The 11,794-nt window shown below is 37.4% G+C and overlaps 1 protein-coding gene across 3 annotated transcripts; it reads left to right on the top strand.

Annotated features, from left to right (window-relative positions):
• Positions 1-4: 4 nt before the first annotated feature.
• On the top strand, positions 5-10,420 carry LOC117429849 (ankyrin repeat and SOCS box protein 7). 3 transcript variants are annotated; one of them, XM_058998900.1, is made up of 7 exons: positions 5-351; positions 446-549; positions 717-766; positions 1,419-1,525; positions 2,667-2,891; positions 3,821-4,426; positions 7,158-10,420. In XM_058998900.1, the coding sequence occupies exons 5-7, from the start codon at positions 2,720-2,722 to the stop codon at positions 7,295-7,297; spliced, it is 918 nt and encodes a 305-aa protein (XP_058854883.1). In that variant the 5' UTR covers positions 5-351; positions 446-549; positions 717-766; positions 1,419-1,525; positions 2,667-2,719; the 3' UTR covers positions 7,298-10,420. The 3 variants fall into 3 exon arrangements, with proteins under 3 accessions (XP_058854883.1, XP_033905617.1, XP_033905616.1); XM_034049726.3 differs by having other exon boundaries at positions 43-351; positions 2,667-2,930; XM_034049725.3 differs by lacking the exon at positions 717-766 and having other exon boundaries at positions 43-351; positions 2,667-2,930.
• Positions 10,421-11,794: the final 1,374 nt, after the last annotated feature.

The raw sequence follows: 11,794 nt of genomic DNA, 5'->3' as shown, positions 1-11,794 counted from the left end.
AGGACCGAAAACCATCGACACAAAAACGGTCGTTTATTCCGCAGACTTCATCTATCTTTGCAGCAGTTTATGCTCTTGACATACGACAGCAGGAACACCCCTGTTACTGCAAGCTGATTGGCTGAGATCTGATAGCTCCTTCCCAGTAACCCACAGTATTGGGGGTTGGTTCAGGAAAGTGTACACAAATGTAATCGGTTATTTATATTCTTCGTTATCAATCAGTTATCGACTCCATTGAAGAATACATCAACTTTAAGCCAGCGGTGTTTGTAAATATGCGCGCCGGTGTTTTGATTTGATTCTTCAAAACATCAGAAACAAAACTCTCAGATTGAGTGTTGGGGAAAGGTAAAGTCGAGTAGTGCTTCGATCGTGTGTTTTCTTTCGTCTTTTTATCATATGTTCAGTCTTGAATATGATTTTACATTGTCTCGCCCACCAGGACGTGTTTTCGAATGTGTGGGGATTTCAAACAACTGGGCAGATTCAACGGAAGTCTGAAAAAACTCAAAAAGTGAGAGATCTCGGGTAGTGTACTAGCTAGAGGTACGGTAATACTCCATTGTCTTATGTGGTGGCCCTTTCTGCATAGTGTAAACTGCATTGTATTTTTTGTTCACAAAATTATTATTTCTCATAGTTATAAACACTTGTTCTGTTAAACCTGGCCTGTACAATGTGACTGCATTGTGTTTTTTTCCGGTGCTGTGAAGCTGGCACGGTACCGCTGGTAATGGAATGGAACACGCTAGACTTAATTCGGGTAGGATTTGCAATTGAAATTCATTTTCCGTAATCAATACTTTCACCATACCAGCACAAAATATGTTTTTTAAAGATATTATGAAAGGCAAACCAAAATACTCAATACCTCTGATTACTGGCTATTTTGGACAAGACAAATGTGAAGATTGAAACGTGTAGAAGAGATCTGTGTGGCTGAAATATCTATCTCAAAAGCAATCAGTTGCATTATATATATATATATATATATATTAATACAGGCACAAAAATGCTGTTAGCATTTGGTCTGATTATACACTGAAAACATGAAGTGTAGCTAGTGTATGGTTATTGAAAAAGCTAAACTGCTCATTTAATTTAGAAACACAAAGCTGATGCTGGTCCATAGGGCCAGATGTATAATGGATAGTCTCATCTTTTTTAAATATGTATTTTCTTTCCAAGTAATCTGTCAAAATAATCAAAACATTATAACAAATCCACAACCACTGGTACAAGTCTATGCATCTTTAGGTATGCAAAACACAATTGATATTTTCCCTTTTTTTGTTTAGTTTCGATGTATTTGGAGACAAACTAATGTTTCATGGAATGCTAGTTCAAAACTTTCCATGGTAAACTGGTACATATTGAAAAACAAAGCACTTTGTTAAGCCTTTTTATATTTTCAGGTTCATGTAGAGATCATCTTGAATAATGTGTGCTTGTGAAAAAGGATTCATTATGTGTGAAAAGTTGAGCAAGGATTGGGTCACACATGAAGAAAGTTGAAGTAAAGGTAATGTCACTGAAATTGTACAAGTTAAAGGAATGCTAAGCAGTGCTTGAATTCGTTCTCTTATCTCCTATACATTCAGTTATCACTAGTTCCTCGTTTATTGTGCTAGTAATCATTTGGTTCTTAACTCATTTAGGATATGCAAAACAAAGCCATAGATAAATGCCAGAATCCTTGTCCCTTTGCTGGTCACATGGCTTAGCTACAGTTCGAGTAAGCTTGAACTAGAACACATCAAATAAGTAAGTACCAGCAGCATCATCTGTAGCATTGCATTTAAACTATTACAGAGCCCAACATAAAGTGTATATAAACCAGATAAAGAACCAAAAGACAGTCAGCACAAGAGAAGCAAGACAAGGATTGTGCCAATAAGAAGTAAGAAAAGGAGGAGTGTCTCTGTTCTCAGTGAGGTGTTCTTTCTACTGAGTGAGTTTTGACAAAAGCACTGATTGTGGCCACAGAATCAACCACATGTAGTATGTCTCTGGTATTTCTGAGTAGTTATTCAGAAAGGGAAAACATGCTGGAACAAAAATGAATAACAAAAAATATGTAGGTGCTCTACTGTTCTCTATGTCCGCAATGTATTTCTTACTTTTCTTACTTTTATTAACTATAGATAATAGAGATACCTTAGGCAATCCCCCAAATGCATTGTGATATTAACCTTGCAGCGCTCCGTGACTGCATTTGCATAAACGGCAGCTGCTCGTTCTTCAGAAGACACCTTGCACTCACGCTAACTGTATGTCTGTCTGTCTGAATTCTTTTTTTTGTTTAGTGGTTACATTCATTTGTCAGGAAAGCACCTTGCACACCTGTTTCAGATAAAGATCCTGTTTGGCGAATTTGAAGCAATCAATACCATTCTCTATCTTCATTTATTCATAACGATGCAGATAGCACAGCTGTATTAGCGGCAGTACCGTTCATATGCGCCAGGAGGTTAGTACAATTCTTTCAAGCCACTGTGTCCAAAGTCTGAAGGCAGGTGTAAGCTTTCCAACTGTTATCTGCGCGTTCGGCGTATATTTCTCTAACCACACTGACATGCCGAGCATTCTGCTCTGCATCCTTAATGTTGTGCTCAGCACAGTACTATAGACTCTGAGATGCTAACGGTTCTGTCCTTGTTTAGTCAAAAGAAAAGCTGCGTGTCCTGATGACTCTCCCTTAACAAGAGCTACCAGGATGCTAAATCATCACTGTCGAAGGAACCCGGAGCTGCAAGAGGAACTGCAAATTCAGGCCGCTGTTGCAGCAGGGGATGTTCATACCGTGCGCAAAATGCTGGAACAGGGGTACTCCCCGAATGGCCGTGATGCCAATGGGTGGACCTTGCTTCACTTTTCAGCAGCAAGAGGCAAGGAGAGATGTGTCCGAGTCTTTCTGGAACATGGAGGTGGGAAAGGGTGGCATTACAGTATGTTGGGAGAGGGGGACATATTTTGGTTTGTGTATATTTTGACTAGCTAAGCTTAGAATTCCATGAACTCTCCTCAGATGTTTAGTCATTAATACAACTATATTAATACACTTTGTATCCTACTAATCTGGATCTCCAGCACAGTACACAAGTATGGTTAGGTAGGTGTACTGTGTTGCAACTATTTTTCCAGAAGATGGCAGCACATCTCCAGTTAAACTTTTTGTTTTGTTTCATGAACTGTAATCTGCTTATTACGTTCAGAATTATGAAAATACATTTACACACATGAGATGAATTTACAAAGAGGGAATGTTTTTTTTCTTTTTTGATTAATAGAAGCAATCTCATGCACCCATCTCTGGATGTGGGGCAGGAACGGTGAAATTGGAAGTAATAATTTCCAGGACATAGCCTTGATTTGTTGCTGTTGACTAACATGTCTACATGGTCTTTTATAACTTTAAAATAATGTGCCCTCGCTTTATGCTATCTGCAATGACATATTATAAATCCCTTTTCTCTTAATTATTTTACATGTATACGTGTGTTCCAGCAGTTTTCAAACAAAATATGGATCTCATACATGATTATAGATTATATTTACCTTCTAATAATACATACATTTCCTCTGTTCTGGATGACATTATGATGTTTGACAATCTTTGAATACAAATTGATTTCCAGCAGTTGTACAAGGCACACTGAGGTAAACAGACCTGACGCTATTTTGCTACTCTCTATTTTAATTGAGGGGAGAATCTGTACAAGTAGAGGACATGCAGTGCAGTCAGTCTTAATTACTTTCCTACCCACAGAAAGAAGGTAAAAATCCTGTTTTCTTTTCATCCCCCTCTCTTTTTTAGCTGATCCCACAGTAAAAGACTTAATTGGTGGCTTCACAGCCCTGCATTACGCCGCCATGCATGGCCGGGCTCGGATTGCACGCTTGATGTTGGAGTCTGATTACCGAAGTGACATTATCAATGCCAAGAGCAATGACGGCTGGACTCCCCTCCATGTGGCAGCACACTACGGCAGGGACTCGTTTGTCAAGCTCCTGCTTGAGTTCAAGGCTGAGGTGGATCCGCTCAGTGATAAAGGCACCACCCCACTTCAGCTGGCCATTATCAGGGAGCGCTCCAGCTGCGTGAAAATCCTTTTGGACCACAACGCTAACATTGACATCCAGAATGGCTTCCTGCTGCGCTACGCTGTGATCAAAGGCAACCACTCATATTGCCGCATGTTCCTCCAGAGAGGGGCTGACACCAACCTGGGCCGCCTGGAGGACGGGCAGACGCCTCTGCATTTGTCTGCTCTGCGGGACGATGTGCTCTGTGCTCGGATGTTGCACACCTATGGCGCAGATACAACTACCAGAAACTATGAGGGACAGACCCCACTGGCGGTGTCTGGGAGCATGTCTGGAGCTAGCCGGCCTTGTCTTGATTTCCTGCAAGAAGTCACAAGTATGTTTCCTTTTAATATGTTCATCTTTTTAGATTGAGCCACTTCTGCCATCTCATTCCAAAGAAACCTGGTTGATGGTGACTAACTTGTATTTCCATTATCTGAACGGTGAACAGACTAACGGGTGGTCTTCTGGTGCATGAGCAGTATTATTCAAGGTTGATCAATGTTAAGAATTTAAATTGCATGTAACATGTCATTACACCTGCAGGCCCCAGAGGGCAGTGTTGATACTCAAATTGCTAAAGAAATTCAATGTTATCATTATTTTTTACAAATATTGATACCTGGAGGGGTTGTATTCGGGTGTAAAATTATACTTAAATACACAAAACTCTGATATGCCAGTGCAGTGACAACTGGGCTAGTTTTGTTTAAGAAGAAGGGAAGAAAAAGATCAAAAGTCTGTCCTAGTGTGGGATGATATTAAAGAATAAAAAAAAAATATATATTATATATACATACTGTATATATTTAAGCAGCTTGTATATTATCGTGGGATAGTCTGTCCCGCTCAATCCTATGGTTCTAATTTACTTGCATTATAATGTGGGGTGAGATGAGACAATGAGACAACAAAAACTGCATTAAGGTACAAAAGGTCTAAGGATTTATTTAACACAATACCTGCATACCTTTCTGTCCGCTGCACTTTGATATCAAAATATCAAAGAGATTTGTCGCCGGCTGTAGTGTTAAATCAAACCTATTTAATCATGAAAGACATGGCGTTGTGCCCAACATCAGTGTGATAAGGTTTCAGGTTATTGATTACATTTACAAACAAATAAGCAGCAGTGTGTGTTATGCGGTCACTGGATTTGGGATGGAACACCTGCTCCTGAGGGAGATACCAGAGAGGCTTTGTTTGATCTGGCTTTTCCATAAAAAGCTAAGCAGTTAAGTGACATAAGACAGAAACACGCAGATCCCCAGAAGTATGCTTCTGTTGTGGTTTATCCAGATGGGCTTGCTTTGAGCGTGTGCTGAACCAGACTAAGCAGGAGACTTCATTGGGATTTGGCCGATACATTTCTGAGCATTAAATATACAGTCGGTTCCTGTAAACTACACCATTTATTCAGCAAATGTAATATCCGTGATCAAAAGTGTTGCTGGGAGGAGTACAGGGAATGTTAGATTTTTGCTGGTCAATTAATAAGTAAGTAAATTGGCAGGAACCCAATCCCAGCTTTAAAAAATGAATCCCTGGAAACTGAAAGCATGCTGATAACATAATCGCTAGGATATAAATACAGCTGTGAAAAGATGCCGAATTTACTTGTGAGGTACAAATATTAAAAGCTACTGTACTGTGTAAAACGTTCATACTGTCGCCTCACTGCCACTGTTTTAGTGTGTGTGCTTTTTTTTCTCACTGTGACCTGACAGCCCTGGGTACTGGATGTTCTTTTCCCGTTCCAGAATACAGAAGCTTTTTCGTTGTTCTTGTCAGACGGTTCTCGTCTGTGTTCTCTGAGATTGTGCGTAGTGGATTGGAACAGTTATTTTTGGTTTCAAAGATGTTATAGAAGCGAGCCTTCAACAATCTTTCGACTGTGTTGTTCCACTGTGTGTATTGAACAGGTGTAGTTCAAAAAGCTACACAGTTTAAATATCTGCAGGATTTATTTTAACCCCAGGACTGGCCGTTCTTATCATTTGTACACGGCTTGAGGTCTGGGATTAAAAAAGAAATTTCGACGTGGTTGATGTGTCTTTTATTTGAGGGTTTTTAAACCAAGTCAAAGGTTTGGTTCAGGGCAGGCTTTAATCCCATATTTATTCAGAAGCAATCAGGAATAAGTAAGTTCTGTAGACACCAGCATCTGTTAAATGGGCAGCTGCTTAAGCAAGCAAGGAATTTACGGGCATGACCTCAGACTTCAGCAAGCAGTTCCATTAAATGGGGGCCAGAAGTTTGGAAAATCCCTTTGTTTCCTTACTAATGTACACCTCATCAGGAAATGTTATTAACCTTTTACCATGTGGTGTTCCTGACCGCACCCACAGATTTGCTCTAATGGGAAACCTCATTCTCTCGGATTCCTAGCCAGTGTACAGACTTTTCAGCAGCCAGTAGTGGACTGTTTTTGTTTCTCCAATCTTATTTATGTATTTATTTCCCAGACAGCCTGAAGATTAAGTAGCAGGGTTCCAAAAAATATGGTGTTGCTACAACTGTTTAAATAACGTGCCTGTCATTTTTATTTTCGTTGTTAACATCCTGACAGCTCTTTACTTTTACAACTTTAAAAGTCTGTTTCAAAGCTCTTTTCAAAATGGCCGCTCTAGTGCACTGATAGTGTAAGGATTATTGACCACATTGTCAAACAGGTAACACAGCAATAACGATCCATGATGTGGTACGGAACAGAAAAGCCAGAGCACTTGTTATGTTTTTTTCATTTTTTGTATCGCTCTTCCTGCAGTGATTTAGAGAACAGATCTCAAACCCCAGTGCACTGCAGCGGCCATTTTGAAAAAAGCTTTGCAATAGACTTTTAAAGGTTTAAGTGTAAAAAGTTGTCAGGATGGAAAATAAAAATTACTGGAACATTATTTAAACAGTTGTAGCAAATCGTGGGGACGTATAACATTTTTTATTTTTTTGAGGACAGTGAAATGTTTTATGTGAAGCATGTGTGTACTGTATGATTGCAGTATGGAAAAATACTAGTAAATACTTCATTAGTACTAATCCCGTACTTTTCTCTCTTATCGTTTCAGGGCAGCCCAGAAATTTGCAGGACCTGTGCCGAATAAAAATCCGACAGTGTATAGGACTTCAAAATTTAAAATTACTTGAGGACTTGCCTATTGCCAAGGTCATGAAAGACTATTTAAAACACAAGTTTGACAATATCTGAGACCTGCAGAATACTACTATTGCCGCACAAGGCTGTTGCCTTCATCACAGTATATCCTATGCAATTACTGATTTTCAAAAAGAAAATTCAGAGCACGGGTATACCGTTTTTATATCAAATGCAAAAAATAAAATAATAATACAGTCTTAACATTGTTTTTGCACCCTAGGTTTACAGAAAATAAGCTTTATATATAACAACAACAAAAACTTTTGTATGAAGGTATTCTCGTTTTTTTAGCAAATGTTTTGAGTAAAGTGTACAAACAAAAAAAAAGTCTAGCTGGCTTCTGAATGCAAAAGAAAAGTGAATTACTAATGTATCCTAAACTGTATAAAATACGCTCTTAATATTAGAAAATGGTAAATTGTTCTTATTGCTGGCATTTAATATTTAATTATAAATTCAATTTGAGTTTTATTATCTCAATTGTGAGTGAAGCATAAGGATGTAATATCATTGATCGTTCTGTTTTATAACACCTTTTTTTTTTTTTTTCCTCCTATTAACACCTCTACTGTTGCATTAGAATTTCGGTAAATTGGCAAACAGACATTTCAATATTAAACGAGGAGGCTGTTCAAGGGAATTTCACAATACAACCAGAAGTCTCATAGTTATCGATGACTTTATTAAATAATCCATGGTGAAAGTAGGAGAATTTAAAATGTGTATGACAACGCTTTGTCAGTGATCCAGATATCAAAACAATGTGGAATCAGGCTGAGCAGCAAACATGATCATCTGTCTACACGCTTCAGAATCCTATCAAATATTATGTTCCAAGACACTTAAGAGTTTTGTATTTGAGACTTAAGAACATTCGTTTTATGTGGTTATTTGGAAGGCCTAGTATTCATTGAAATACTTCATATTCAGAAAATGATGTGTGCTCCTTCTAAGTTTGGAATTGTTAGAGAACCGTCAGTGTTCGGAGAGTATGCATTTTAAGGAAGTGATATTAGTCCGGTCATTAGCCCCAGACTTCAAATTGTAACCATGCAGTCACATATTATTTCAAGAACAAAAATAGGTTTGGACTCGCTCGTCTAGTGTCCACTCCCAATGCAGGGATAACAAGTTTCAACAGATACAGTTCAGAATTATATTTGAGGATCAGCAGCAAGCAAGAAAGCCCAGGGAAAGCCCAGGGTACAAATGGATCAGCTGTGCTTGTGTGAAAACGGTATATGTTATCAAAAGCAGGGAAGCAACTGGATTCAAACATTGCTAATCATCATTAGCAATCAACCAACTTATTTACTTTATACAGTTTAGAATTTTTTTTTTTAATTGTTTGTCAGTTTCGGTTTCCATGTATAGATAAGACTTTGTTCCATAAAAAAAGGGTTCCTGTAAATATTTGTTTTATAAATGTACAGCAGATATTTTTTTAAGATTATTTAAATGCTACTGTTCTCAACTGTTATCAAAGTGTAGGGAAACAATGTTTGAAAGGTCTTGTGCTCGTTCTCATGTGGCTTGTTTTGTGTCTGTTTTCACCTTGCGGAGGTCTTTGAAGTGGTGGAAACTATTGTGTGCCAATGGGAATGAATGAGAAGTCATTCTGATCCATCTCCTGCCACGTGGGTGTGCAGGAATAAAGAGATCATAATATACATTCCACATCCAAGAAGCAAAAACTGACAGCACCTGTTTCATAAATAACATTTCTGTGGTTAATTATAAGAAGATCCCTGCCTTCTGTTGAAAACATGAAATAGACAAGTAATTCAAGTTTTCCACTTATCAGAAAAATGTAGTATCAAAATAAGAAGTTTAAGAAAAAAAAAAGCTTCTGTAGGCTTTTGTGGTACTATGTTTTCGGTATTTTAGCAAAAAAAGTTAACATTTTGTTCATACGAAAATATTTCCTTGCTATTACAGTTTCGTTGTCATTCTTATTGGTTTTTATACCTTCTTCAGTTTGCCAGTTTACCTTCATGTCATCCGGTACATTTTTGACAACCTTTAACGCAATCACACTTTCTCCACAAACTTAACACACCAGCACGGTTTCAGATGGCTTTTTTCAGTTTTGCAGCTGCCAACAACTTACAGTATGTCTGTTAAATTGAGTCTGGAATCTTTTTAAATGTAATCTTTTTATTGGTAGCTATAACCCAATGTAAGCCTAGCAAGGTTTAACACAATTATTAAATTGATTATTTAACTACATTACATTGCCCAGTAGGATTTGTTTTTGTAATGATGCATCACATGTTAGATACATATTTAAGTGAAAATGGTGAATAATCCCTTTAGTCTTGTCCTGTTTCAGCTACTGTATTTTGCATTACAATTGTGCAGGGGAAGTTTGTTGTTGGAGTTCAGTGTCTGGGTGTTTGCATTGCTAGGTTGAAACCCCCGTTTCAGCGAGTTGGATTCTTGAGAATTAAAATACTTTGAAATCCTTTTGGAAGTGAACACTTAATATTTATTTTCATACTGTTATGCTTGGCCACAGAATATGTAATGATAACATACAATGGAATTGCTATAGCTATCAAGCGTGAACTCAATAATGCCCTTAAGAAATAACAGCTGTGTAAAGTTGCATGACAGAAACTAGCCACCAGAGGTATCCTGTGTGACTTAGTCATTTAAAATATAATACAAATATTACTGAGAATTGCTCGTTGATTGCTAGGTTATCAAAGCAACAACTTCCAACTTTATGGTCAAAATTCTTCATTGATCATTTTTAAAGAGTACTGTATTGAAGATACTGGTTATAAGATCTCTACAATACTTCCCAAACCCCTTCTTAATTTTAAACACATCATTTCCTCTGTCTTAATTTAAGAAGAATATTTCAGACCCATATGAGAAATGTTTAAACATGCTTGAATCAAGGTGCAACAGTGGCTGGATGTTTATTATTATTATTATTATTATTATTATTATTATTATTTTTTTTTTATTTTATTTCTGTAGGTTAAAAGTGGCACATATCTACTGTCAAAGACCAATAAATCACTAACCAATATTTCTTCCAGTCTTCCAGACATCATCTGCTGATTTGTTGGGATAAAAAAGTAAAACAGTGGACAAGCGCAACATGTCAGCTGATTTGTAAAATGTAAAAATGTGTGAATTAAAAGGAGAAAGAGCTATACTGTCTGCCATGGTGATTGTCTTCCTTTTCCAGAAATATCACCCGCACTACTAGTACTAATACAGTAGAGTCCCTGTTTTATGACTGAATAATGAGATTGTGTTCGTATTGGAATTGAATGACATAGAGCGGTCTTGAATTTGAATTTACAGTAACTATAGCACTTTAACTGGTATATGTTTAGTTGTGCCTGAACATTTTACTGGCAATGCCTTTTGAGGAGGACTTCAGATCTGCCAGTGCTTGGATTATGTTTTTGTGTTACAAGTACTGAACAATAAATCTGTGTCTTGTAGGATTGCTCCGTAATAAAGTGAGACCTCAAATAACAGATCTCAAGTTTGCTATGGTTTTATACTGTATTGTAAATCACATGTATTATTATTTATTTCTTAGCAGATGCCCTTATCCAGGGTGACTTACAATTGTTACAAGATATTACATTATTTTTACATACAATTACCCATTTATACAGTTGGGTTTTTACTGGAGCAATCTAGGTAAAGTACCTTGCTCAAGGGTACAGCAGCAGTGTCCCCCACCTTGGATTGAACCCACAACCCTCCGGTCAAGAGTCCAGAGCCCTAACCACTACTCCATTTAAAAAAAAAAAATGATCACAATTACAGATTTGTCAAAATTCCAATAGATCTTATTCGGTGTAGAACACTGCGTAAACATTTTGCATAAAGCATGATGTACTTTCTCTCCTTAAAGAAGGATTCATTTAATGTTCTATTGATTTTACATGAGATATTCAGCATAAAATGGTGTTCATGTGCACTGACTGTAAAAAAAAAAATAAAAAAAAAAGACTTAACTGACTGAGACAGCCTTTGTCTGATGTTCAGGATGTCACTCTTCCTTTGTGACGGGTTAATACAAGATTTTGTTTTCGGTAGTGGCCTTGGGTTACATTTGATCCATACCTTATGAAACTGAATACCTCTCAAATGATTCAGCTCTTCAAATCAAGTAGCTGTTGGCACTTTAGAGCAGGGGTTTGTTTAATAGTATTCTTCCAGACTTCAGGGCTCACCTCGGCTTCAGTAGTTGGTTATTAATGTCCAGTGCAGACGGTATTTCAAGAAAAAGTGCTACTTTGTCTTTTCAAAACTCTTGTCATACTTCAACTTAAATATTCATTTCAATGCATGGCTTTTGATAACGTAAGGGATCCACATTGATAGTTAAATACTCTCCCTGATACTATTGTATAATACTTTCTGTTTCTAAATCTGGGAGTCACTTGTGGTTATCATCACAAGAGGACTCCGGAAAAGCTTGTTAATACAAAGGATGGTTTTCTAAAGGATCTAACAGGATGTTTAGAATGCACTGTGAAGTTTCTGATTTTCTTTGCTGAATGCCATTGAAGA

This window comes from Acipenser ruthenus, chromosome 24 (genome assembly GCF_902713425.1).
Source record: "Acipenser ruthenus chromosome 24, fAciRut3.2 maternal haplotype, whole genome shotgun sequence".
NCBI classification, from domain to species: Eukaryota; Metazoa; Chordata; class Actinopteri; order Acipenseriformes; family Acipenseridae; genus Acipenser; species Acipenser ruthenus.
The sequence above is the reverse complement of the archived record's forward strand: the minus strand, read 5'-3'. Positions and strand labels throughout refer to the sequence as shown.